This window comes from Schistocerca americana, chromosome 1 (genome assembly GCF_021461395.2).
Source record: "Schistocerca americana isolate TAMUIC-IGC-003095 chromosome 1, iqSchAmer2.1, whole genome shotgun sequence".
Taxonomy (NCBI): Eukaryota; Metazoa; Arthropoda; class Insecta; order Orthoptera; family Acrididae; genus Schistocerca; species Schistocerca americana.
Window position 1 is genome coordinate 894570308 of NC_060119.1, and position 23506 is coordinate 894593813.

A 23506-nucleotide genomic window follows, 5' to 3' on the forward strand; every position below is an offset into this window, starting at 1 on the left:
AAACCAAATAAGTATATCCATCAGTCTGTTGTGCATATCAAGGAAAACATTTGTAGTTATTTCATTACTAGTTCAATACAAAATAATGGAACAAGAGCCATTTTGGACTTCCATTTACAAAGGAAAAACAAACAAAAACTCAAAACAGCATTTTCTATAATAAACTGACCAAGGAGATGACAGATATTACTAAAACATATATATTAAAAAAGGTAACTAAAACATACTTTACTGACACACTGACAGGAGGAAATGAAGACATGCATGTTCGTGGTTTTGGAGTTGCCAGAAGACGTGCATACTGTGTGCAGTGGTGCAGCATAAACTTGTGTTTTATATTAAAATATTTATGGTGCTCACTGTGTACAACCAAAAGGAAATTGTACAATAGGGACAAGCTGAACAAGACAATGCTGTTGTTTGACACTGACTTCCTATTTGGGAGGAGAGACTCTGGTCAATCCTGCCATCCTGATTTAGATTTTCTATGGTTTTTCTGAATCATTTCAGGCAAATGCAAGGATTGTTTCTTCAGCAAAGTCATGGCTAACTACCTGCCCATCCTCATAAAACATAAGTACTGTGTGTTTGTATACTGGAGCTATTTATTTTCATTGTATTATGACGACAAATCCTATATCATTGTGAGACTATCCTTGAAACGATAAATACAATCGGGAAAGTGTCTTGTGGGGTGTAGGTGTATATGAGAAAAGGGGATGTATTTCACCTATCAAAATTGAAAATAATATTTATCACTGATAATGTATGGTTATGTTGGAACATGAAAGAAAGTCTTCAATAGCTGCTGCCACAGTATCAGCTTTTTAAATACTGTAGAGGAATGAAGATCTTGGTCGTAGGTAGACTATACCATTGTCTCAGGTGTGATTAGTTTGAAAGACGACAATTAATTTACCACAGCCATAGTTACTGTTAAGTTAGTTATCTCACCTTTACATGACATATCACAAAATCACAAAACTTACTTCATTGTTATGGCAAATATGTTTTGAATTTTTGGGATGACGACTGCTGTTTATCCTGTTGTGTGTTTATATTTGCATCAGGACTTGATAAATTATTTCTACTAACTGCTACAAAACATATTGTCTACTGCTCTCTGGTTAGGTTCTTACAATCAGCTTCTGTCACACCACTGTATTCCCACTGTGTCTGATGGTGATTACTACCAACATGACTCTGCAGAACTTAAGCAATGACACTCGCCCTGTTCTAAATTCCTACTGGTATTGGATAGCCGTAAGTATGGAGATACTATATGAGTGGTGTATAATTATTTTTCATGTTATTAAACTAACTTGTTCCAAGTATGCAAAAATGAATTGTATGTTACATATAACAAAATAAGGTAGTTCAATTGTCAAGATACTGGCCTCCGGTTTGAAATGGAGGAGGCTCATGCTCTGTCCAGCCATGCTGATTTAGATTTTCCTAAATCACTTCAGAGAAGTGACAGGATACTTTCATCAACAAGATCACAGCATACTGTCTGTCCTCTCCTCATTAAAAATGTGTGTATTCATACATCTGTATAAATGACTAATGTTTTCCTTGTATTAAGATGACAGATCCCATATCATTGTAAAATTATCGCTGTGATAGTAAATTACTACTACTACTACTACTACTACTACTAATAATAATAATAATAATGTAGCATATTTCTTTCTTTTTAAATAACTGATACACCAACAAAAGATCACCCTGACACAAAGTAACAAAATATGAGATCACCTGTTAGCTGACGCCAATGCTTAATAACAAATGACTGCTAAGAACTCAGTAGTTCTTATTCTCTATTATGAACCAAACAATAAGTTAATAGTAACACTTTTTTATGCTTTACAGTGGTTTGGTGGAAATCTTCTCTGTAACAACTAAACTTTACATAGGTCACAATGCCGAACGCAGTAACACGTAGCACACAAGAGATCAAGTCACGTAGATAAACTCCAGTCGCTACATAATAGTTTGTGGTAGTACAGTGATAATTTGATATCAAACCAATTTTTAACAGTTGTCTCTCTTTGTTAACATATTCCTTGACATTTAAAGTATCTGTATTTGGATCCCTGAAAACACGTTTGGTTTGTTGAAAGAGAGAAGGCAATGCTTCTCAGGGGGTATCGGCATTCTGTTAAAATTAAATGCTGGACTGAAGGATCTCTACACACATGCTCCTACATCACCAACCACACCTGCAATCCAGCACCACCCTGTACTGGAATAACTTAACAACATCCTCCAACAGATCTCCTAATACCTTTTCTTTGCCCTGAAATGAATAACTTTATACCTTCCTCTCCTAAAGTGGTATCCCACTGTCCACCTAACCCATGAAATATCCTGGTCCACCCTTATATCTATCACCAATCTCTTGCCATATGGGTCATAGTCCTGAGGAAGATCAAGCTGTAATACATTTCCTATGCTCCCAGCACATCTAATTCAGTGTAATCAAAGGCATATTGTCGGTGAAGAAACAATACCACGTAAGTAGCAAAATAAGAATTTTACACGAGACAAAAAACTGTCTGAAATGCCTAATACATTTCACAGTGGCGCTAAATTTGCATCGTAGCACTACAGGGAAATATTGGATCAAATAAAAATGTGAAAAAAATGCTTTAGAAATCTTAATTATGGCACATACGTGAATTGTCTTGATATTTATGCCATGATCTGTTACTTATGCGATATTTGTTTGTCAGTCTCCCAGCATGACTTGACACATTTACATTGGTATTGGGTGTTGAGAAAGCTAGTAAGAACACGTTTTGGAGCATTAATCATTTTTTTATTGAAAGATTTCATGGAAACATTTTAAATAAATATACTGTTTACATAGTTCCAATAATGTCTGCGCATTTCTTCAAGAAAAATCCTAAACATCACTCAAAGCAGCAACAGATAATTACACTGCACTGATACTCGTCACACAGTTACCTCCGCGATAATTTTCATTCATAAGGAATGTTGTCATAATAACTATGACAATCTTTAGGAAGAACAGATTTAAGTTGTTGTACACGATCCCATTTGGATTTCTTGATTTTCAGTCTTTCCTCACATAGTTTCGGGAAGCAAACATCTCCAAGCATTTTCCTCGGATGCCCCAGTAATTCTTGCCACACCTCGCTGAAGGAGCACTTGTAGCAAATAATACCATTTGGGCGGCACTGTATTGCCCTCAGATGGGTAACTGTAGGCTCATTTTTTACAGCTCTTCCAGGCCTAATTGAGTCGTACAGCCACAAACTTTTCTCTGCGTAGATGATGAAAAAGGAATAATTTAGGTAATGGACTTCATATGGCTGTGGCTTTTTTCTCACTTCTTTAATATCATACCGTATTGGCTAGGAAGTGTAACTTCATGTCCTTTTTAAGCTTGGACTCAATGGAACTGTGAACTGAGTCACATTCCATTTGAGTATGGACTTTCTCCAAAAACTTTTGTGTAATCAATACCCCAGTATCAATTGCTAATCTTAAAAGAGCATTTAATAATATCACGTTTCAGTTCTGATATGTGCAGCCGTCGGAATACAGAATGACTTGAATGGCATTTTCCTTAATCGTTCTGGACAGTGTTCAAGAAGCATGAGGCAAAACATGATGCAACCAAATCACCTTGCATTTTATCGAACCAGTAATATACTGCATCACGTCTTTCTAAATTATAAATTGTAATGTTATGAACAGCCAACTTTGTTTTATAATAAACTGCACTTGCACTTAAAAATGGAACTACTTTCACGGCCTGTAAGTCCATGGTGTACACTGAGTAGAGCTTCTCCTGGGCTGCTTTCTTTTCAGCATATTTTTGCATCCTTGCCCACTTTTCCCGTTCTGTGTGTTGCTTCCACACATCTTCACCTCAAGTTACCAAACCTGTAACTACAATACAAGTCGCACTGGTCTTTCTTGGGGGAAAATAAGTTAATATTACCATCTTCTAAAATCAAGTTAAAGGTAGCCTGACTTAATGGAGAAACCTTCTCCACATGACATTTTTCCATATAGAGTCCATACAGAAGAACTGTAGAATAGGCTTAAGGTACAACTTCGAGGAGGATTTCCTGCAGTAATGCAATGGAAGTTTCGGAAGAGATTCCAGGGATTCTTTCATGAAGGTTTTCTCATCTTTCTTCTTCGTCTGTTTGATTCGAGTCGTGACAATTCTGTATCAGGACTCATCCCAAGTGAGGATTTACCCAGCCAATATCGGAGAGTCCATTCTTTAATCCCAAGAGTATTGAGAAACATCTTTGTGCATACTTTGTTTCCCCAGCTCATTTTTCAAATGATAAATGAGTGTGTCTTTTCTCCTGAACTCGCTGGTGTTCTTCCCTGGACGTTTGGTTAGAATTACGTCCACAAGGTTGATCCCATGACATCGTTTCCCAAAATGTGTTAATACTGCCTGCCTATCATCAGCAGAAAACTGATGACACTTCCTTTGAACGGATTTCTGGCACATCTTCGAAGTACATGTTAGAACTAATTGTCGTGCCTCTCTTGGAGTATCATGAGTGATTTTACCAATTCGACTTCTTTTGTATCCAATATAGGCCTGTCCACACATTCTCAGAATTTTATTGGCATTTTTCTTCCAATCTTCAGGATGTGGTTTAGACTTCCTTTACCTGTCACTGCTTACGTCACCATAAAATTCTTGGTCTTCACTGTCAGCATCATTATTGCTCCAGTGATCTTCTGATAATTTAACCAGAGCGTTTGGCAAACAATGAGCACAGTCGCATGGCAATGAGTATGAAGTAGTGTCATTTCTAGTGGAAACTGTGACTGTGGTTTCATTTTGAGCATTGTTGGATACAGCCACTGAAGTTTCTAGATGAAAAAATATTTATAAATTAATTTAAGCAGACAAAGATGAAGCTCAAATTCATGTATTTGTGAGAACAATGGCATCAGTAATACTATTAACAATAATCCCAAGAAAATTTACCTGCATCCTTAGATGTTGCAGGAACAGTAACCGAGAACCCCATATACGAAATTAATTCTTCTTCGGTAAATGTTAACTTCAGCGTTACGACTTTTCTCGCCTGTTGTTTGTTCTGCATTTATGGGAGATCCTACAAGAAAGTGGACAGTCTAGAAATCCTTGGCATAAATGAATAAAGCACACAACGAGTGAAGCGGGGGCGTTCTGATTTATATCACAATAAGACACTTGCGGTACTACTAACATTCAAAGGGGAATAATAAAACAATTTTCTTACTGCTACCAGTCATTCTCAGGAACGATTCTCATAGGCTAATTTCAGCTGAGAACCAATTTCTTCTTCAGTAAAAAGATCGTCATCTATATTGCTGTCCATTATCATGAATGAAGCTACAAGCACGGAACCACTTTCGAGCACTGTTAAATATGTAATAAGGCAATAACAATGTGCTGTGGCTGCGTGTGCTTTTGTATCTATGCGGTATTGTTTACAGTATCCATTGATTGTAGATACGCGGTATTTAAATCTCTACAATTCTGCGGTATTGCCATCTATTTATTTGCTGTGTCACATACGTGGCATTGTTTTAGATAATTTTTTCATGGTAAATAATTAGAAATTCACAGATGTGCATACGATCAACGACATCATCTGACTGAAAAACTAAAAACTGGCAATTTGTCAGTTAAGCGGTATTGTTTCTTCATCAACGATATTGTACCCTACCTGAGACAGGAACACCTATGAATGCATGCTTCTCACATATCAACTCAGCTGTAACATCTGTACAGCTGTTTATGTGGCATGGCCACTGCCAAACTATGGTCAAGAGCAAAGTTCACCACTCAGTGTCAGAACACGCCAAACACACCACTGACGACATTTGACTTCAATGACTGCTTCACAACACTTGCCATATGGATCTCCGCTAACCCTCCTCCACTCAAATAGCAGCTTCTCTGAATTACATAGATGGCAACTGTCTTTACAATCTTGTAACACATCCTTTGATTCCACAATTCTCCTGGCCTCTAACTCCACTAGCGTGCCTGAACCCACCTTGAACCCTGCTCTCATGCCTCACACTTAACTTCAATACTCTACAACTGCCATGGTCTTTGCTTGATCTATCCTTTCACCCACCCAACCTTTCCTCAACTCTGTCTTGTACCACAAACAACTTACTCTGTCAGCAACAATCCTATCCCACTTAACAATTTTTTTGATCTTTTTCATATGCCTGTCAACTTCTGATCACTAAACCACAACTTTCACTATTTGGGGATCAAAACAAGTTAAGGCTGGAACTGCTGATTCTATAAATAACACCATGTAATACTTAAGCTGCTGTTCAATTTATTCTTTGTTGTGTGATCAGTTTCAGTCAAAGTTCATCATCCAGCACTTATTGTATGCACATCATCATGGATATAGGAACACTTCACATGGAAAGGATGACTGAAAAATTGCAGTAAAAGTACAACAATACCTACAGATTTTTGTTAATTCAAGATTTACATATATAAAAAACATAACATAAAAAATATAATATTTATAAATAATGTTTAGTGTTACAGACATAAATACAAAGAGCATCAATTCCAGACGGCTATTCAAGGATTAAGAAAAATAAAATAGCAAGTAATAATTAACCATAAAAAAGTAAAATATCACGACTTTGTAAATGCCATAGATTTAGTTCTAATCAACTGGTCCTCATGACTAGTATTATCTTTGTAACAAGATATCACAAAAATTTTCAATATATTCTTTGTTTTTCAGTTCAGGTTATTGATTTAAAATGGGATTTGGTTTCTTAACATAAAGTGAAAAACTATCTTTCTTTCGTGAAATGCATATATTTACCTTTATCTTTTTATGTAAAATAATAACACTATTTTCAGTTTTATCTACTGCATGTTTTTCATCTCTTAAAGGCATAGCAAACATTACTGGATTGTTTTGGTCAGTCTTACAAAGTTCTTAGTGTAGTGTACATATTTTTCCAACATAATATTTATCACACTTGCTTCAATGCACTTGAGAAATATCTAGCTGGTGGGAGTGGCACACTGAGTCACATTTATTCCCTTATTGGATTTGCAGTCCAAAAACCAATTTTTGCTGTTTGGTTTCCAGACTGGAAATGCAATAAGAAATTAATACCAACACTTTCGTGATTACTGAGACTGGTGGAGATTAGTACTCATACAAATTTTTGATGGTGAGATACTTTTATAGACGTTTGTAATTTATAAAATGGTGCAGGGCTTACGAAAGCTCCAATAAAATGTTTACAGGGATGAATCATGTTGTAAACTATTAACAGATACAGTCATGATTTAATTACCCGCTTCAAACACAGACGGACACAATATTATAAAGTAAACGTTCTGAAATGGTAATCAACCAGTTGGATGAAGAAATTTGGATTGATTGACAGACGTAGGGAGAATACTGGGAGTTTGAAAAAGATCTTTTTCCAGTAAAGGGACATTTTTTGGAGCCTGTCAATTTAGAGTGTTTGACACTCTGCATTTTTAAGGAACGAAACTCTGAGTATAATGTAGTTGACTTTCAGTGTGTGTTTTTAGAAGCAGTTGACTTCTACCGACAGAGAATTTCCAAAGGAAGGGGTTCTTGAGGCGAGAATGGGGAAGGGAATCTGTCTTCAGAAAATGTCATCAGTTCTCCTTTGACTCTGTCCAATCTGAATGTTTCTTTTCCTTTTTCCTTCTTCTTTCACAGTGTCAGGACCTATTTGCTCCTCTTTCAGTATTCATTAGCATTATTATGACACCACTGTCACCTGCACATCAATTCTACATGAGTGCCCAATCTCCTGGTATCCTTTTCAGAAGCTCACCTGATGGAGATTGTCTAGCAGTCAAAGGACCCCCAATGAAGAGACAGTGCTTTGAACAGAGTTAGTGACATTATATTGTCTGGACGTTACTCAGACCTGTCTTGGTGAGCAACAGGTGGCAGGAGATAAATGAGTGACTGCCTTTAATCACAACTGTGAACTACCAGTCTTGTCTATAATGTAAACAACAGATGAGTCCTTAGTATATAATTTGTTTTTAATCAGTTTACAAACATAAGGTTGTGTAACGCTTATCAGAAGTCAAAACTTTACCTCAAAGAGGAAAAGGCTAAATGCCAAAGTGTCAAATGGCACCCCCCCCCCTTCTTTTCTTTCTTCATTTTTTTTTTAAAAGAGGTTTGAATGAGCAGGTCAAAGCCATGCTTCTTTGAAACCTTGGTTGTGGTCCACCACAAATTTATACCTGAGCAACAGATGATTGTGCATTTTCTACACAGTAGTGCTGAAAAGTGAAAGACTGAAGAGGTCAACCGAATGAAGCCAAGCACTGCCACCAATCAAAAGCTGCACCATGACAATGCAGCATAACACCTCTGCTTCATGGTTAAAAACTATCTGGACCAGATGCCACTGCAACAATTCTCCAGGACACCTACAATCCCAATGCAGTCTTGCCACACTCTCTCCTGTTCCCTCAACTGAAAAAAGCTCTCAAAGGGAAACAATGTGAGACTGTAGCATGGGTCAAAGCAGTTTTGATATGCTACTGGAGGGACACTCTTAAAAACGACTTAGACAGAGAAATGTGGAAAACTCACTGCCAGTAGTGTGTTGATGCCCAAGGGTTCTATTTTGGAGAATTTTTATTGTTTGTAGCAATAATTTCAATACCTTTCTTCAAATTTGGACTCATTACTTTTTATACAGGCCCTATACTAAAGGTACTACTTTAATCAGATGCAATAAAATAGTTTGCAGCTGCTGGAATTATGATGTCAATACTGTGCATACAGGGTGTATTGGAGCCATGTTCAATATTTACAAATACGACAGGAACAATAATTTGAAGCAAAAAACTTCATTTGGACACCTGCTCTATTCCAAATGGTTTCCAAGATAGAATGTTGTTTATTTTCTGTATTATTCAACACATCATCAGGTTTCCATACATACAACAGTCAGAAAACATTACAAAATGTTTTTTACAAAGTATCAATTGAAAAATACATATTTTTAATGCATTCAGCTGTAAGCATTATTGTGTACCTCAGATTACAGCTGTAGTACAGTTCACAATAAATGTCTGAATTTCCCTCCATTAACTTCAATGCATTTGTGCACTCTTGGGACAACATGTTATATTGCGTGTCTTGACAAGTTCCCTCACATGTCTGATAAAATGTGGAGGGGCTCCATCAAGCTGGAAACACATTGCAGTCCATGTACATTATTAGTGTATTTCATAAGCATGATCTTGTGGAAACTTCATTTACTGATCTTGGAATCAAGTTTACGAACACATTGTGTTAGCATGCCAATGGCCCTGTATGAGAAAGGCAAAGACCAGGGAACACTCTGGGTGTTACACATGTGGGAACATGACCCTCAATCCAGATGCCATTATAAGTACGAAGAAGAAAACCTTTACCCGCAGGAGAAAGGTTCTTCAGCATCTGAATATGAATAGAATCAGGCTCTGGAGTGGAGGACCGCGACCGGGCAAGTGCATTTTCGAGTTCCCGCATGGTGAATGGGGCATTATAAATTTCACGATTCAAGGAGCGGAAGTTACGTGGCCTAACCTCCTCTGCCTGTTTTCGGGGGAGGAAGGCAGGGTGGTAATGAGCGGAGCTCGAAGCCTATGCGAAAAAGCGGAGGAGGCATTGGAGACATCCTCAGGGGCCACAAGGACGTCATTCGTGACCGTCAAGCCAGAAACTGGTGAGCGGACCTTAGTGCCAGATAGCTGGCGCAGGCTACCCCAGACAACAGAAGAAGGAGTAAAACTGTTGAAGGTGCTTGTGAAAGCAGCCCAGCTGACTTTCTTACTTTCTTTAATAACACGACGACACTGCGCACGTAATCGTTTATAATTGATACAATTCGCCACCGTAGGGTGGCGTTTAAAGGTGCGTAAAGCACGTCGACGAGCACGTGAAGCGTCTCTACATGCTGCGGTCCACCAGGGGACCGGTACGCGACGTGGAGAAGAAGAAGTGTGAGGAATGGAATATTCAGCAGCAGTGAGAATGACTTCCGTGAGGTGTGCGACCTGACTATCGCAGCTTGCGAAGGTTTGATCCTGAAAGGTTGCCCTGGAAGAGAAGAGCCCCCAGTCTGCTTTGGAGATGTTCCAACTAGTTGAGCACGGAGAGGGGGTATGATGCAGGAGATGGATAACACACGGAAGTGGTCGCTCGAATATGTATCAGAAAGTGCATACCAATCAAACCGGGGTGCAAGTTGGGTAGTACATATAGAGAGGTCTAAATGGGAATAGGTGTGAGATGTGTCCGAAAGAAAAGTAGGGGCGCCAGTATTGAGGCAGACAAGAAGTGGTTGAATAGGTCTGCTAACAGGGAGCCCCTCGGGCAGGATGCTGGAGAGCCCCAAAGGGGATGGTGGGCATTGAAGTCTCAAGTTCACAAAAATGGTGCAGGTAGCTGAGCAATAATTTGCATCATGTCTGCCCTGGTAATGGCAGACGACGATGGAGTGTAAACGGTACAAATGGAAAATGTAAAGTGGGGAGAGTAATTCGGACGGCAACTGCCTGCAGGCCGGTGTGCAATATGATGGGATCGTAGTAAATATCATCCCGGACCAGCAACATAACCCCTCCACGAGCTGGAATACCTGCCACAGGGGGTAGGTCAAAACGCACAGAGGTATAGTGTGCCAAGTCAATTTGATCGCATGGGCGTAGCTTCGTTTCCTGGAGAGCTACGACGAGCGGACAATGCAAGCGGAGCAGCAACTTTAAGTCCTCTCGGTTGGAGCAAATGCTGCGAATATTTCAATGAAGAAGTGCCATCATGAGAAGAAAAAGAAAAAGGAGAAGCAAGAAGGGGTCACCTCGTAGGCCGCTGAGGGCCTGACTTCGAGCGAGCACTGCCGCCGCTATCTATAGGCGGAGAGTCATCGTCCACTGGTTCAATAGGTTCATCAGCCATCTTGTTAAGATGGCCGGGAGGGGGAGCTTCCTCCGCCGGTGAACGGCCAGATGTTCGGCTACCAGCGGTGCGGCCAGGCGAAATGGATGACGGCCTGGGGCGGCAACCGCTGGGTGGCGCAGGAGAAGAAACGCGCCATGGCGGAGAAGGAGAACTTTGCTTCCTATGAGCCTTCTTGGAAGGTCGTCTAGTGGAAGTACTGGTCGATGGCTGGGAGTTCGAGGTACATAGGAAGTCTGCACGGGACGGTTCCTTCGTGAAGGCCCGTGCATCTGACTTCTGGGTCTTCACACTGGCAGAAGCTGATGAAGGTGCTTGTGTCTTAGGGGTGACGGGAGGAAGAGGAGACGTTGACCGGGCAATCTCAGCACTGGTCGAACGGACAACCGTAGTTCTGAAGGTCAGATGGCATGTCTGCGTCGCCATCTCCCTGGTAGTCTGAGGAGAGGCGAGGACAGTACTGTATTTCCCCGCTGGGAGCAGCGTGGGCTTCCTACTAGCAAATAGCTTGTGAGCAGCTGAGGTGGACACTTTCTCTTTGACCCGAATTTCCTGTATACAGCGTTCTTTCTTGTAGGTGGGACAGTCGCAGGAGGACGCTGCATGGTCACCCTGACAGTTCACACAATGAGGAGACAGAGGTGGACAGTCACCTTCATGGGCATCCCTGCCACAAGTGACACATTTAGCCGCATTAGAACAAGACTGGCGAGTGTGATTAAAACGCTGACACTGGTAGCAGCGCGTAGGTATCGGGACATAGGGGCGTACATAAATAACCTCGTAGCCCGCTTTGATGCACGATGGCAGCTGAACACTATCAAAGGTCAAGAAAAGTGTCCAGGTCTGTACAAGGTCATTGTTGACCTTTTTCATGACCCTATGGACAGCCGTCACGCCCTGCTCAGCGAGGAGAGACTGAATCTCCTCGTCGGTCAATCCGTCGAGTGATCTAGTATATACCACACCATGTGACGAATACAAAGTGCGGTGAGCCTCCATCCGGACAGGGAACGTGTACAGGAGTGTGGCCCGAAGCAGTTTTTGTGCCTGAAAGGCGCTCTCAGTTTCTAGTAACAAGGTACCGTTACGCATCCTGGTACAAGACTTGACAGATCTGGCTATGGCATCTAAGCCCTTCTGGATAACGAAAGGGTTGACAGGTGAAAAATTCTTTCCGTCCTCAGATTGAGAAACTAGGAGGAACTTTGGGGCAGGTGGTAGTACTTTTGTCACTGGTGGCTGGTCAAGTTTCCGTTTTTGGGCAGAAGTCGAGAGAGAAGAAGAAGAGAAATCCATTGCGGAGGAATCCCCCATGATTGCCAGCGTCTCCGATGGCGCACTCCTTCCTTGTGGGGACCCTCTATCCCGCCTTAGGTGGATGTTTACACCTCAGGTCACACCTCCCGAGAAACGGATGGAGGGACCATCTGGCATGGTCGGAAGGTGTCAGCTCATGCAATCACCCCTCCCTGGGCCTGGCCTTTACCAGGGGGTACGTGCGTGCCTTACTTGTATACCCAGGGCGGGGAATTACGCATTACCCCGTTACCAGCTACGCGTGCGAACGCGTGGGTCGGCTTTCAGGCATGCACAAGGAGGAAAGAAGAAGAGGAAAAAAGAAGGGGAGAGGGAGAGAAAGGACAGACTGTCTCAAACGCCGAGGCGGAGACCAGAGGGTGGACAAGAAGGCAAGGAGAAGAAGGCAAGGGAAAAAGTAAGGAAGACAGTGAGAGGGGAAAGGAAAAAAAAGGAACCAAACAAAGGAAGGAAGAAACCAGAATAAGTGAAAACCAAAATGACCACAAATATAAGTCGTGGAACCGTCTGTCTCCGGATGCAGGTGCAAACTACCCCCTTGAGGGAGAGGGACTCCTTTTAGTCACCTCTTATGACAGGAGGCAGGAATACCTCGGGTCTATTCTAACCCCCAGACCCGCAGACGAGGGGAGGGGGGGAGCAGGTGATGCAGTTACCTACAACGAAGTACTGTCCAGAAGAAGCTTCATAAATATTCAGTCAGCTCTTGACAAGATTTCAAACTGATGCAAAGATTGCCAACTTGCTTTAAATGTTCTGAAATGTAAAATTTTGCACTTCACAAAATGAAAAAAAAAATGTAGTATCCTATGCCTATAATATCAATGTGTCACTGTTGAAATCAGCTAACTCACACAAAAACCTGGTTGTAACACACTGTAGAGAGATGAAATGCAATTATCAAAAAGGCTGTCATGGGTAAAGGAGGTGGCAGACATTGGTTTACAGCTGGAATACTGTGGAAGTGCAGTCAGCCTACAAAGGAGATTGCTCGCAAATCATTCGTGCGGCCAGTTCTAGATTATTGCTCAAGTGCGTGGAACTCATACTAAACAGGACTAACACAGAATATTGAATACCTACAGAGAAGAGCAGCACAAATGGCCACAAGTTTGATTGACCCAAGGGTGGGTATCACAGAGATGTTTAAAGACTCTTGACGATAGGCGTTAATTACGCCGAGAAAGTCTACTAACTAAGTTTCATGGACCAACTGTAAATGATGACTCTAGGAATATACTACAACCCCCTATGTATTGCTCACATAGAGATTGTGAGGATAAGATTATAATAATTACAGCACACACAGAGGCATTTAAATAATTATTCTTCCTGTGCTCGATACGTGAATGGAATGAGAAGAAACCCTAATAGCTGGTACAATGGGGCCATGCACTTCACAGTAATTGAGAGTATAGATACAGATGTAGATATGATCATGCTTTCGGTAACAAACTTACTATGGTACAAAGTCAAATGCTTTCCAGAAGTCAAGAAATACTGCATTCACGTGATGCTTTGGTCCAAATGAATTATGATGCTTTCAGTTCGAAATATCTCATTATGTTTGAACTCATATGCTCTAGGACTCTACAGCAGATGCATGTAAAAAATATGGGGTGGTAGCTCTGCAGATCACTTATGCTATCTTTATTGAAGATAGGTCTTGCTGCACTTTCTTCCAACTGGTAGATACGGCATTCTGTTTGAAGGATCTATGGAGTATTATGGCTGAAAGAGATGTTAATTCAGCTGGAAACTCTGTATACAATGTGATATGGATTCCATTGGAACAATGACCATTGTTCAATTATAGTGATTTCAGCATTTTGTCAATGCCACCGACATTAACATGTATAGCACATTTGCAGTGGTGAGAGAGTTATACTGGGGCTTTTGCTCTGTGAAGGAGCATAGGACGAGTGAGTTCATCATCTCTGCTTTTGCTTTGCTTTCAATTTTAATTCCTGTGACATCTATGAGTGTTTGGAAACTAACTAGGGTACCAGTAATTGTATTTCATATGAGCAGAATTTCTTCAAATTTTTTGAGTGGTCTTTCGATAAAATTCTGCTAGGCAGTTATTAAAAGCCTCACACAACCCATTTTAATAGCCAAATGCTTTCTCTAGCCGTAGCCATAGGCTGTGATTTACAAATATTGTGCCATAGGATCTGTTTCTTTAGAGGTTCCTTTACAGCGATTGTACACAATGGAGGGATCCCCCTCCACCCAACCCCCAATCATAAACTGTTCTGCTAGGTGCATACCTAAACAGTAACTGGGCAACTATTCTTTTAAACTTGATATGTAGTTGTTCTACATGCTCTTGTTCAGAGCTAAATGTTGCTGGGTCGTCATTGAGATATGACACAGCTGCTTTTTTAGGCATATAAGTTTTTCTACTGGTTTTAAGTTGCCCTTTGTACTTGAGTATTCATTTTTCCTGTGACTGCTTCATGTTCACCGATTCCAGTTTCAACAGAGACATCCTCAAAGGGGTCAGGTCTATTTGTTGCCATTTGGTCTAAACATTTCCATCATGAGTTGGCTTCCAAACTATTTGTTACAGGAAGTACTCAAGAAAGTTTTTAGTAATGTTTCACATTCAGTCACCTCATGCCTACAACTTAAGAAACTGCAACTGTCACAAATGACTGTTGGATGATTAAAGTCCCTCCAATGATAACGAAATGATTCGGCAACGTACTTACTAGTGTACTGAGCCTTTCTCCAAACTTTTCGGGAACATGTGTGGGTGGTTCTGGTGGCAGATGGATCCACTTATATGTTTATGACAAACACTGATACTGTATCACAACTAATCAATGTAGCAGGCAGCTTGTATTTCTACCTAAGGGGATTTGAGATTCTTGTCTTACAAACATACCTGCTCTATTTTTCAGTAACCTATTCTACTGGCATCAGCTTAGATATACCCCACAATTGTCACTGCTATGAATTTCAGGTTTTAACCCATTTCCTGCACCCAGTATTATCCAAGTTCCATGGTACTCTGCTTTTATTTTTGCAAATGCTTTGGCAGTTGGTCACTAGAATTTTAATAGTCTCACCCATCTTTTCTTAGGCTTGTGAGAAAAGCTTTTTTAGACACTGATCTTGTCAACCTTCTCTGCTCCTTGCCAGAAAGATCCAAGTGTAACCTCCAAGCCCAGACTAAAGGCATTGTTTGTTCCAACTTGCACCACAATCCACAAATGATTGCACCATGTCCCTTCACTGCCTACCAGGACATCCTCTTTAACAAGCTGAATAAGATTATCAGGCATTCAAACTAAAAGCAAAAGGTGATTCATCCCAACTCTTTCTACCATTTACATAGGCGTATCATTCTTCCCTATATATTTGAACTGCTGATGATTAATAGAACTCTACTCTACTGTGTTTGCCTCCTCTTGATACAGCTCATAGCAGGCTTCCCATAGGTGAAGTTTGTCTCACTGGCTTAATTTTAGTGGAAGACAACCCAACACTCAACACTTTTGAACTTGTTGGTTATGGAGGTGAGTGTAACATCTTGAGTTTTCCCTGGTCCTTGTCTGTCACATACAGGCCCCTGGCATGCTAACACAGTAAAGTGGATGAGTTGTGGCCGACCCTGTAGTTCCTGTAGAGCAGACTGCATCCACAGAAGAGTATAGCACTTTATGTATGTTTGGTATCTACGGTATGTCTTTTGATAGCCCTCCCAAAATACCCACTCTCAGCAGTTTCCAATTGTGTGACAACAATCACGGGGCTATCCAGCTGTTTATGAACTCAGATCAAGTTGTGATAGCAGTATGGGTTAAGTTTGCATAACCTGTCACACGGGACTGTTTTTCTTCTTGACGTGCATTGCTTGGCGTGTTTAGTCAGGCTACGGTGTCCTGTCAAGCCGATGTGGGACATATTTTGCCTTTTTTTGGAATGTAGGGTCAGGCTTCCCGCAGATCTTTCCAAAATAAATGTTCATGAACTGTACTCCAAGATCAATACATGAATTTTCAACAAGATCATACCTGCAAGAGACCTAACAAGGAAGTAATTCATTTCAGGTGTTTAGTGTAAAGCTTCCTTATGGGATCTGCACTTTTGGCTTTGTTGATATACATCTCATTTGCACACTCAGCTAACACACTGTCACTAACAAGCTTTACTACCTTCCCACAGCCTTTCAGTACAGAGAATGGCACTGGGTTTTGGTAGCAGATAACAACATTGATAAATGGTTCACTGCTAACCACAATCTTGGGATCTATAGTAGATTATGGTTAACAGAGAAATAATTCAGCTGCAAATGCATTGTAGTATGTGACAGGGATTCCATCAGGCTATGGAGCTTTATTCAGTTATAAAAGTGTTCACCTGCTTCTCAACACCACTGACATATGACTTATCTTTGCAATGGTGTAAAAATGAAACTGAGCAGTACTCCTGGATTTTCATTTTTAAAGGAACATTTGAAAACAGAGTTAAATGTTTCTGCTTTTGCTTTGCTAACTAATTCCAGTCCATGTCACCTCCATAAAGGGCTGAACACTAACTTTGGAAGTCTTTACATATGGCCAGAATTTCTTTGCATTTTGTGAGAGATCCTTTGGTAATATTCTGTTATGGTGGGTCACTGAAAGCTTCACGATTTGCCCTCTTTCAGCCAAATGTGTTTCTGTCAGCATCTCCCTACTTCTAGCCCTGTGCTGTTATGCAACAGTCTCTGTTTCCTTAGAATTGGAGTCCCTCCCATCATGACCTATTTCACTAGGTACAATATCTATCATGTGCATTATTCTAAACGTGAGCTACAGTTCTGCTACAGGCTCCTCTCAAGAACTGTTTCTTTCGAGTTCCTTATTGAGATACAATACTACTACTTCTTTATTTGGTTTGCTGAAAATGTAACTCTTTCTACTTGTTTTAGTTGCCCCACTGTAATTCTCTCACCACTGCAAATATGAGTGCTATACATGTTAATGTCAGCTGAAATCATAGTAATTGAACAAAACTTCTGTGTTTGATGGAATCCGTATCACACTGTATACTGAATTTGCAGTTGAGCTAGTCTCTCTTTAAACCTTTTGAGCACTAGTGGTTTCTGGCTGAAATCACCATATGATTTTTTTTTAACTAGTGGTTTTTGCATGAAACCATCAATGTTATTGCAAGACAGAGACATCTAGTGGTATGCAGAAGTAAGAGGTACTTCTATGAATGTAGTGCATTGTAGCAATCACTTACAGCAGTCATACTGAGGAGATCATTGGCAGTGAAAATAAGTATATCTTAAGTTACTGCACCATAAATTTGAACTTGTACTACACATACTTCTGCTGTGAGTGGTTTCAAAATGAAACCACTGGTGCAGTAAGTACTTTTGATATAAATTTGTTAAATTTTAGTCCTATTTTTGGTTGTTATTACTTTTAGGCATATAAGTTAATGGCAGTTTAGAGATGTGGGACTATGTCTAGGAAAAATGTCAGTTTGCCATCAAATATATCTCACGGAATGATAGGTGGCTGAAAACCACATGTCACAGTAGTTATAAAGTGAAACCACAACTTTAGAACAATCGATTGTTTACATTTTGATAATTTCTTCTTATATTCATTGCTTAATATGATAAACGTCAATTTTGTGAAAAATTTTAATTTTAGTTTTTGTTTATATAGTTGGAACTCAAAACATTAACCATAAAATACCATAGATCCCTCAAACAAAATGGTGTACCAACTGGTTGGAAAAAAGTGCAGTCATACCTCGCTACAATAAAGGTAGCACAAATGAGCAATAACACTATCATCCCATATCTTTGACATGTACCTGTTGTAGAATACTAGACAATATGAGTGCAAACATAATGAGATATCTCAAACTGGGGAGGGGGGGGGGGGGGGGAGAAAGATCCATGAATCAGAACCCACTTGCGCTTCTCTAATAAGGCATCTTGAAAGGAATGGACCAAAGCATCACATGGATGCAGTATTTCTTGATTTCTGAAAAGCATTTGAATCTGTGTCACACCTAAGCCTGTTATCGAAAATGTGTCACATGTGGTATCAAGTGAAATTTGTGACTGGTTTGAAGATTTCTTATAAGGGAAGACACAGCCTATTATCTTGGGTGGAGAGCCATTGCCCTAGGGAAGTGTGTTTGGAGCGTTGCTGTTAATGTTATATATTAATGACATGGATGACATTATTAACAGTAATTTCAGACTGGTCACAGGTAATGCCTTTATCTATAATGAAGTACTATTGAAAACAGTTGCATAAATATTCAGTAAGATTTCAAAGTGGTAGAAAGATTGTTTTACTGGGAAATGGTTGAAGTCATACGCAAACAATCCTCTGAAATTTTACATACTGGTGACGTCATCAAATACCTTGAAGGATTTTACTGACAGTGACAATGGCCATGGTGGCCTATGCTTGCATTTTATCTGGTGAAAGTTCATGGCAACATCCACATCCACAGTCCCTCAAGCTACTTTTTGGTGTGTGATGTAAGGTACTTAGTTTATCACTGTCAACAATTGTCAATAGGCTTCTGTACAAGCTCAAATCTCTCTTTCTAATGTTACCTTCATGGTCTTTTCAGGATATATGCATAGGATGAAGCAATACATTGCTCGACTTTTCTTGGGATGTACGCTCTCAGAGTTGTAACAGAAAATCACACTGTGATTTGCAACACCTTTATTTTAGTGTCTACTACTGGTAATGGGAGAGGATCTTCATGATACTTTAATGCTTTATAAATTAACCCATGATGACATGCACTGTTATTCTTCCAAACTTATTTATTCCATCCATCAGTCGTACCTAGTATGGCTCCCAGACTGACAAGCAAGTGTTTTGTAAACTCGCTCCTTCATGGCTGGTCTATACTTTCAGTGGATTCTTCCCATGAATAATAGTGTGGCATTCTCCTTTTCTACGACTAATTTTTTGTCGTCAGTCTACCGAAAACATTCCCAGATGTTAGTGGATATGACTGCTTCTAGTGGTTGTTCAGCAATCATGTAATTATACAATAACAGATATTTCTGCATATTTATGTGTAATACATAACATTTCTTTACGTCAAGGGGCAAAAGACAAACAGAGCAAGTTGAGTTTCACACAACTGTCATTTGCAAAATACACCTGGATTCCGTCAAACGAGATTTTTGGTCACCAGAAAGGTCACCATATGTGGGCACAAAACATATTCCACAGTTCCACAACATCCTATTATCAGCAATATAGGCCTGTGGTTGTATGTATCTATTTAATGAACCTTCTTGAAAATGGGAATGCACCTTTTTCCAATCACCTGGAATGCTTCATTTCATCAGTGACCTACTGTAGACGGCTGCTAGCAGAGGTGCAAGTTCTTTTGCACACTCTACATAGGATCCTATAATTATCCCCTCAGACTCAGCTTTCTTTGCTCTGTTAAGTGGTTTTTGTTGATTTTCTATCCCCAGACATTTATTTTGACAGCAGTCTGTTTGATGTTTGTGTGACTGTTTGAAAGGGGAACTTCAGCATAATGCTCTTCTGCAAAACAATTTTGGAAATGTAAATTTAGCATTTTGGCCTTCTCTCTGTTATTCTTTTCCAATGCAATTATGGCCACAGACTGTCTAGACAGACGGCTTTGATCTGTTTACTAATTGTACAAAGAATAAAATTTCTTAAGATTTCCTGTCAGGTTGTTAGACAGAATTTTAGTTCAGAGTTTGTTGAACACTTCACACAAGGCTCTTGTAAGTATAATTTTGGCATTGTTCTGTTTTTGTTTGTTGATGAGGCTTTGGCTACATTTAAATCTGCAGTTAAGACCTTTTTGCTTTCAGAGAAGCTTTCTTACATGCTTGTTAAACCACGTCAAGTTTCTCCCATCCCTCACAACTTCAGCTGGTCCACACATGTCATGTGACTGTTCATGTAATATGATTGGTTGGGTTGTTTGGGGGAAGAGACCAAACTGCGAGGTCATCGGTCTCATCGGATTATAGAAGGATAGGGAAGGAAGTCAGCCGCGCCCTTTCAAAGGAACCAGCCCAGCATTTGCCTGGAGCAATTTAGGGAAATCACGGAAAACCTAAATCAGGATGGCCAAACGCGGGATTGAACTGTTGTCCTCCCGAATGCGAGTCCAGTGTGCTAACCACTGCGCCACCTTGCTCGGTTCATGTAATATGAAATCGGAATATTAAGAAAACTACAATAGCTGTTATTTCAAGTGTATTTATTACTTAACAGCCAATTTAATTATATATAAACATCCACATCATATGCCAAGGTGGCAGAAATGTGCTGGTGTCATCATTTTTTTAAGTGCTTGATCATCCAATAAAATGTTCAAAGTACATGTTGGAATATGACAAGTACAATGATACAGTCCCAGGACTGTGCTTGGAATAAACAGAGCCAGGAGTACATGTTTCCACAGAACAACATGTAGCTCTTTCACCTATGTTTCACTCCAGCAAAGATTGCAATAAGGAGATTAGACTAATTACAGTAAGCACAGAGGCATTTATGGAATCATTCTTTCAATGCTCCTTATGTGGACGGAATGGAAAGAAGCCCTATTAAGTGATACAATGGAAAATACCACATGTCTGGCACTCTGAAGTAGTTTGTAGGGTACAGATATAGAATGTAGAGTCAAACTGAAGATGTGTGAGGCCCAAGGTAACTAGCAAATCCATCTTCACTTGTCTTACTGACCCAGTTCAGTACTGTCTATACTTCCTGTACAATGCTGCCGTCCATACAACTTGATGCCAGAATTTAACATGATATTCCAGGCTGACACATCCAGGCACAACAAGCCATGCCTGTAGAGCACAGTATATTATACTGACAGAACAAACCACACTTACCACTGAACCTGCCTGTCTCTATGCAACCTGATCCACCAATCCAAAATGATGAACTAGTTTGATCACGGATCAACTAATGAGACCTACCCGACAGTCATATCTTCCACCTTAACAACAAGATAAACAGAATACAATCTTCACAGAATCATATCATGAGAAAGACAAGATCCTTGCTGTCTTTAACTTTCCAACTGTAGTACACTGCAGTTGCTTTATGGGTGACAGTATCTGATGTAACACACTCATGCAGAGGAAGAAGAAATAAAACATGTTAGGCAAGTAAACAGATCTTTTCTCTACTAGATGTTGTCAAGGAGATTGGATACGATTTGCAGAGGGAACAGTTGTCTTATTTCAGTAGAATCTACTCTTTGGAAATGGTCACCTGAAGCTAGAAAAGGCTGACATATATTCAGTGAAAGAAAGGCAAAAGTTGATTTACAGCAGATTCACACCGAGCATCAACAGCACGATATCACATCCTATCAAACATTAATTTGTTCACACTAGGCAGAACATCTGTAGCATGTCACACTGCACAGTCCAGAACATGAAGGTGAAAGTGAATTTATGAGGCTGTCAGCTTTGGCTAATGACATATACGTTGCGCTATGTGACATTATGGTTGCACGGCACATGTGGAATGGATCATGTCTGAAGAAGGCGTTTTGTAATTTGTGATGGCACTCTAGTGTTGTATGTAAATGCTTTGAAGTTGCTGTTGAGTGTTGTTAGTGACTGACTGGGCTGATGCAGTGTCATTTGTCAGGCATTATAATTTGATAGCTTCGTGTGCAATGGATCACTTTGCATGATAGATCACAATGATGAGAAATGAGCCATTTTACATTTACATCAAAAATTAAATTTTGCATATTGTTACTTTATGAATGTTTCTAAGGGTTGCCGTCTCCCCAGTCTCTCTCTAGAAAGAAAATAGATATACTGGTTTTGTGAGTCGGTAAGTGTTAGCCACAACCTTTTTCATGTTACACTAATAGAAAGTCTTCTATGGAATAGAAGGAGTTGTCAAGAAGAAACTTTCTGTTTGTTTTCAAATTTTACTCTGCTGTCTGTCAGACATTTTATACCATTCAGTAAGTGATCAAAATTTATTGTGCAGCACTGTGGAACCTTTTATGTGCTAAAGACAACCTCAATGTGAAGTGATGAATGCTATTTTTCCTTCTGTTTTTGCAGTTATGTGCATCATTGTTCCTTTTGAACTGTAGGGAAAGCCACAATGCCCAAATCCTCAAACAGATGTCTACAAGATGATCATGAGTGGGCACTACACATTATTCTTACTGAACATTTTTTCGCAATGAAGACTTTCTTTCTTAAAGAACAACTGAGAGGAATGGGGGAAAGAAATACAGTAGAAGAAGAATGGGTAGCTTTGAGGGACGAAGTAGCGAAGGCAGCAGAGATCAAGTAGGTAAAAAGACGAGGGCTAGTAGAAATCCTTGGGTAACAGAAGAAATATTGAATTTAATTGATGAAAGAAGAAAATATAAAAATGCAGCAAATGAAGCAGGCAAAAAGGAATACAAACGTCTCAAAAATGAGATCGACAGGAAGTGCAAAATGGCTAAGCAGGGATGGCTAGAGGACAAATGTAAGGATGTAGAGGCCTATCTCACTAGGGGTAAGATAGATACTGCCTACAGGAAAATTAAAGAGACCTTTGGAGAGAAGAGAACCACTTGTATGAATATCAAGAGCTCAGATGGCAACCCAGTTCTAAGCAAAGAAGGGAAAGCAGAAAGGTGGAAGGAGTATATAGAGGGTCTATACAAGGGCGATGTACTTGAGGACAATATTATGGAAATGGAAGAGGATGTAGATGAAGATGAAATGGGAGATATGATACTGCGTGAAGAGTTTGACAGAGCACTGAAAGACCTGAGTCAAAACAAGGCCCCCGGAGTAGACAACATTCCATTGGAACTACTGACGGCCTTGGGAGAGCCAGTCCTGACAAAACTCTACCATCTGGTGAGCAAGATGTATGAAACACGCAAAATACCCTCAGACTTCAAGAAGAATATAATAATTCCAATCCCAAAGAAAGCAGGTGTTGACAGATGTGAAAATTACCGAACTATCAGTTTAATAAGTCACAGCTGCAAAATACTAACACGAATTCTTTAAAGACGAATGGAAAAACTAGTAGAAGCCAACCTCAGGGAAGATCAGTTTGGATTCCGTAGAAACACTGGAACACGTGAGGCAATACTGACCTTAAGGCTTATCTTAGAAGAAAGATTAAGGAAAGGCAAACCTACGTTTCTAGCATTTGTAGACTTAGAGA

The 23506-nt window shown here is 40.0% G+C and overlaps 1 protein-coding gene across 4 annotated transcripts in view; it reads right to left on the minus strand.

The window, feature by feature from the left end:
* The window catches only part of LOC124614660 (exportin-6-B), a 305273-nt gene that overhangs the window by 247581 nt on the left and 34186 nt on the right, over positions 1 to 23506 (minus strand). For 2 of the 4 annotated variants that reach the window (XM_047142964.1, XM_047142961.1), the window contains exon 1: positions 4994 to 5014. The exons of the other annotated variants lie outside the window; for them this stretch is intronic. In XM_047142964.1, the coding sequence (XP_046998920.1) occupies positions 4994 to 4999 (6 nt within the window). In that variant the 5' untranslated portion in view covers positions 5000 to 5014. Of the gene's footprint in view, positions 1 to 4993; positions 5015 to 23506 lie in introns of those variants that run through there. 4 annotated transcript variants of the gene reach the window in all.